This window comes from Sycon ciliatum, chromosome 6, assembly GCF_964019385.1.
Source record: "Sycon ciliatum chromosome 6, ocSycCili1.1, whole genome shotgun sequence".
NCBI classification, from domain to species: domain Eukaryota; kingdom Metazoa; phylum Porifera; class Calcarea; order Leucosolenida; family Sycettidae; genus Sycon; species Sycon ciliatum.
This window is the reverse complement of record NC_088648.1, coordinates 22,507,963-22,513,702: the sequence shown is the minus strand read 5'-3', so window position 1 is coordinate 22,513,702 and position 5,740 is coordinate 22,507,963. Positions and strand designations below refer to the sequence as shown.

The 5,740-nt window shown below is 45.6% G+C and overlaps 1 protein-coding gene across 1 annotated transcript; it reads left to right on the top strand.

Moving 5' to 3' along the window:
* The first annotated feature begins 445 nt into the window (after positions 1-445).
* Positions 446-4,423, top strand: LOC135819714 (uncharacterized). Its single transcript, XM_065332967.1, has 6 exons — positions 446-705; positions 894-1,138; positions 1,355-1,872; positions 2,100-2,244; positions 2,405-3,078; positions 3,267-4,423. Exons 1-6 carry the CDS (start codon positions 521-523, stop codon positions 4,026-4,028), a joined length of 2,529 nt encoding a protein of 842 aa, XP_065189039.1. The 5' UTR covers positions 446-520; the 3' UTR covers positions 4,029-4,423.
* The last annotated feature ends 1,317 nt before the right edge of the window (positions 4,424-5,740 follow it).

Here is a 5,740-nt window from a genome sequence, read left to right as displayed (position 1 = left end):
AGAGGGTGTAGTTGTGATGTGGTGTTACTCTGAGCAAAGCCTTCGTTGTATTTTTGTGGTGTACTGTAGGTGGTGCAGCTGATATCCCGCCCAAATTAGAAAAAAAGAAGGCCATCATTAACGTAAAGAACAACGATGACAGGTGTTTGATGTGGGCGTTATTGTCAGCGATGCATCCCATCGACAACAACCCACAGCGTGTATCCAGGTACACCCAGTACGTTGATGAGCTGCGGTTCGATGATGTAATGTTCCCTGCAACGCTCCGTGATGTACCCAAAGTGGAGTTACAGAATGGTCTTGCAATCAATGTGTTTGGCTACGAGTCGAATCTGTACCCACTCTATCTCAGCGAGCGACAGGAGACTCCCATCAACCTGCTTCTACATGACAACCACTTCACATGGATAAAAAACTTCAGTCGTGCATGTGAGAATAAGAACAGGGGGGGTGCTTCCGATGCCTCTCCGCACACAAAACAGCAGACTCCCTGCAGCATCACAGCGAGAGATGTCAGGTGATGAAGCCCGTGCCAGTAGTCATGCCCACAGCAAAGGACAGCATCCTCAAATATACAAATTTGAAGCACAGGATGGTGGCTCCATATATCATTTACGCTGATACGGAGGCCATCATTGAGCCGATGGAGGAACAGCATGGCAGCAGCACTGTACGCACAGCACGTCATGTACCATGCAGCATCAGGTATGTTTTGTTGTTGGTGTTGTTTTTGACTAATGTTTGCTGTACTCATACCTGCACAGTGCTTGCTGTTATTCCTTCTTGTCTTGTTCACAAATTAGGTGTTCGTGTTGTAGTATGTGCATTTTGTGTGATTCCATTTTTTCAAAATCACTTATTCTTACTTTCCCTCTTCTTTTATGCTCTTGTAGATATGCTGCCATCCGATCCAACGGTGAAGTCCGTGGTGAGTTTGACGACTGCAGTGAGAATGCCATTCACAACTTTTTCGACAGTCTCAAAGAGTTGGAAGGCAGTATCCAGGAGGATTTGGCTGATACCAAGCCAATTCGCATGACAGCAGAACTGGAGCTTGAGTTTCAGAACGCAGTCAACTGCTGGATATGTGACGCAGTACTTGGAGAAGATCGTGTTCGTGATCATGATCATCTCACTGGTAAGTATTATAATTTTTTCGTTTATTCTTGTTGTTCATGTGCTTTGCAGTTGTGTGTAGATATGCGCATGATGTATATAGTGCATTTTCATGTCTTTGTAGCTGTTTGCATATGTGTTTTATCACGGTGTATTGAATTGTATTGTCTGTGGTATCACCTTCACTGTAGATGTTTACTATGTTTGTGTATTCCCCTCTTTCTGAATATTTGCACAGGCGACTACCGTGGTGCTGCACACTACCAGTGTAATATTCAGCTAAGTATCTACCCAGATCGCCAGATCATTCCGGTTGTGTTTCACAACCTGAAAGGGTACGATGCCCACCACCTCATCGCCCACATTGGTATGACCGAGGTTGAAGAGGTGGAGTACGAGGACTCTAACCAGCGTAAGCGGATTAAGAAGGTTGGTGAGATCAGTGTCATCGCCAACAACATGGAGAAATATATTTCATTCAAGTGGCGTCAGTACCGCTTCATTGACTCCATGGCCTTCTTGAACTCCTCTCTGGACTCGTTGGTGAGCAACACCCCGGAAGATGCCTTCAAGCTTACTCGTACATTAGCCCATCATGACCTTCTCCGGCGTAAGGGTGTCTACCCCTACGAGTACATGGACTCCTTTGCTCGGTTTGATGAGACACAGCTGCCACCTAAATCAGCATTTGAGTCTAGTTTGACTGGAGAAGGTATCAGTGATGCCGACTATGCCCATGCTCAGAACGTATGGCAGGTAAGCAGCTTGTGCCTTCTGTATTGACCCTCGGAATTTCCCTGATGCCATGCTTTTTGCATTATTGTGCTCTACTTATGACTTTTGAATGCTGTTGTGATGTGCTCTACTCATTTTTTTGTACTCATTGCTCTCTATCTGTGGATATGTGGATGCTTGTGTGTATGGATGTGTGCATGCGTGTGTGCGTTGCTGTTTTTTGTTTTTTTTGTTTTTTTGTTTTGCAGACATTTGAGTGCAGTACAATGGAGGCCTATCATGACCTCTATTTGCAAACAGATGTCTATCTTCTAGCAGATGTCTTTGAGCATTTCCGCAAGACGGCATACAAGACGTATGGGTTGGATCCAGCTCATTACCTTACTCTCCCAGGTATGTTCATCAGTCTTTGTTGTTGTCCAATGTATTCTCTCCTTTAGATGGTGTTCTCTGTTAGTATTCTTGTGCTTTCTTGTCGGTGTATTTTTATACTTTTTGCATGGTGTATTGACTTTCGTGTTTGTGTTCTGGTGTGTTGCATGGTGTTATGTAGGATATGCATGGGATGCTCTACTACGGTTCACCCAGATTGAACTGCAGCTGCTCACGGATGTAGACATGCATCTGTTTGTCGAAGCTGGTCTACGTGGGGGCATCTCAATGGCGTCGCAGCGGTATGGCAAGGCCAACAACCCAACGATGGATCAGTACAATCCTGCCGAGCCCACATCATACCTGCTATACCTTGATGCCAACAACCTGTATGGCTGGGCTATGTGCCAGAGTATGCCGACATCTGAGTTTGCCTGGTGTGACAAGAACCTGTCCGAGATACTGGCACAACCTGTAGATTCGAGCACTGGGTTCATTGTGGAGTGTGATCTTGAGGTACCCTCTTCGCTGCACCACTACTTCAATGATTATCCACTTGCACCGGAAGTGATGAGAGCATTCTCAGATAAGCTATCACCATACCAGAAAGCACTTGTGGAGGAGCTCAAAGTGTCAGCCGTAGATGGAGTCAAGTTGACACCCAGTCTCCTACCCAAGTCCAAGTATGTGTTACACTACCGTACACTGCAGCTGTATTCGCGTCTGGGCATGGTGGTGACCGCTGTTCACAAGGTGTTGGGATTTCAGCAGAGTGCCTGGATGGCTCCCTACATCAATCTGAACACTGCACTTCGCACGAGGGCTACAACCGACTTTGAGAAGAGCTTTTACAAGGTAAATGCAACCGTTGTGTGCAGTCTTGTATGTTGTTGTTGGTTGTTGTTGTTGTTGTTGTTTTTGTTGTTGTTGTTGCATGTATGGTGCAAGTGTGACGTGGAGTATGCTAATTGAAAATATGCTGATGTGAAGGAATGGCATGATATGATTCTCATGTGTCATGTTTGCCTGTTTGTGTGCTGCAGCTGATGAACAACTCAGTCTTTGGCAAGACGATGGAGAACGTTCGTAATCGAACACGCATCGATCTCTTGCGGGAAGAAAGTGAGGAGCAGGTACTGAGGGCAGTGAGCAAGCCTACATATGTGCGGCACGACATTTTCCCGAACGGGCTTGTCGGAATAGAAAAGCAGCACACTGAGATCAAGCTCAACAAGCCGGTCTATGTGGGTATGTCGATACTAGACCTGTCAAAGTTGCACATGTACTCCTTCTACTACGATGTGCTGAAGGAGCAGTACGGTAGCAGAATCCGGCTGTTGTACACCGACACCGACTCTGTTATTGTGCACATAACCACCGGTGATGTTTATGCAGAGATGGATCTGTCTCTGTATGACACCAGCAACTTTCCCACTGACCATCCTCAGTACACTTCTGCCAATAAGAAAGTGGTTGGCAAATTCAAAGATGAGCTTGGTGGGAAATCCATGGTGGAGTTTGTAGGTCTAAGATCGAAGATGTACTCCTACATCGGACAGGAATCGGCCAAACGGGCCAAGGGTGTGCGAAAGGCAGTCCTGGCAAATACCATCACCCACAAGGACTATGTAGATGCACTGCTCAGTCATCGTGTGTCTTCCAGGCCTATGACGGGTCTCCGATCACATTGCCACACAGTGTATGAGGAGGTAACCACCAAGGTGGCATTGTCTCCATTCGACTGCAAGCGGTACATACTGGATGATGGCATGGCCACACTTGCCTATGGTCACAAGGACATTTAATGGGCAGAACCCCACATTGAACATGTTTCATCATTTTCATGCAAAACTTCCCGCCATTCTTCTGTCTAATATTCCTCCTTTCTTGACATGTGGAGCTGGCTCCAACAATATTCATTTTTGTTTAATATTTCAGGCTTGTGCCTCAATCATATTGCAGGATATAGTGCATTGTGCGGTATAATAATCTTCATCGCATCATCAAATATTACCCTACAAACTTTGGTTTGCAGTGTGTGCGCAGCATAGTCCATATATCATCAAATTGATCAAGTTCAGTATCTGCGGGCATATATTTCCCCAGCTTGAGAAAATGCTTATATACTTGCGTAAATTTATGCTCACAATGATGACATAAAAATGAGATTAAAGTCCATATGATGGCCAGTATGAATGTAGTTATGATGCTTGTTCTTTCGGCTGGTGAGGTTTGAGTGGATTTCTCTGCCACCACATTGCTGGCTCCGAACAGCACTGGTGCAAGCAGGAGTAGTTGTTGAGTAAGTTTAACTTTATTCAAACGCCCCTTCACTTTCTGATAGGTTCCGCTGTTGCTCGCAGTTGATGGCTCGGCTGATGGGGTGTCATTGCTTGAGGAGTCCATCTTGATCTTACTGTACCGGGAATTTTTCCTCACATCCATTCAACCATTAGTATGAGCAAAATTATGGCCAAAAAGGCTGAACGGGGATGAGTCCATACTGAGCGATTTGACCAGTTGAAGTCGTGTGTAAGGGTGTTTTCAAAACTTTGCCAACCTCCTTTTTCCGCCAACCAGGGCGAAACATTGGTGGTCATGTAATCTAAGTGCCAGGTCATGACATGATGTACATAGTGCAATCCCAGTTCCGTTGAATTCTCCATACAGATGTTCGCTAACTCGCTGCTGAATAAGTACAGGGCCACAATTTTAACATGGCTGATACCGTTTTTAAATAGTTCTTTTGCAAATGTAAGAAATTGCGTACGACCCGTTCTGGAGTTGAAACACAGTTGCTGCATCAGCACCTGAAATCTCGATCCACTGCGCCTGACTAAGCGACACACTCGTACCAAAACTCTAGAAAGCCGAGATGGTTTCGACTCCGACGACGATACACATTGTGGTAGGTCTACATGACCTTGTTCTGCCAGTCGATCAGCAATAACAGCAGAAAGCAGATTTCTTGCAGTAGTCTGCATTGTGCACTGCATCATCGTTTCCCTCTACTACTATCCTTGGAAATATACCTCATTTCTTTCTGCGATACCCATTGGTTGAACTTTTCGGGGTATCCCTTCCACTTGACCAGCAAACTACCCTTACGTCTTTTCAACACCTTATCGATTCGAAATGTAGCTTGCGCAGTCTTCATGAGCTGCTGTTTGTAGAAGCTTCCTGTGATGGGTTCATCGGCAAGGTCTTTCACTTTGTAGGTGACCGGATAAGTGGGGAGAACCTTACGAATCACAAATACCTCTTCGGTCCAGTTGGGTGTGTATCCCTTCGCAAACATTCTTTTTTCCACTGTAATGCGAACTTTATCTCCGACTTGAAAGACAGGCTCATCCGCAATGGGCTCATACAGTTGCTCAATCGGTTTCCCTAGGGAGGCTTCCATGGGGGTCATCCCAATTGTACGGTGTTTACTATTGTTGTAGTTGTCGACAAGTTTTTGCAGCACATCGATGTAGACGTTGGTCGAGCGAGCGGTGAAGTGCTTCCACATACGAGA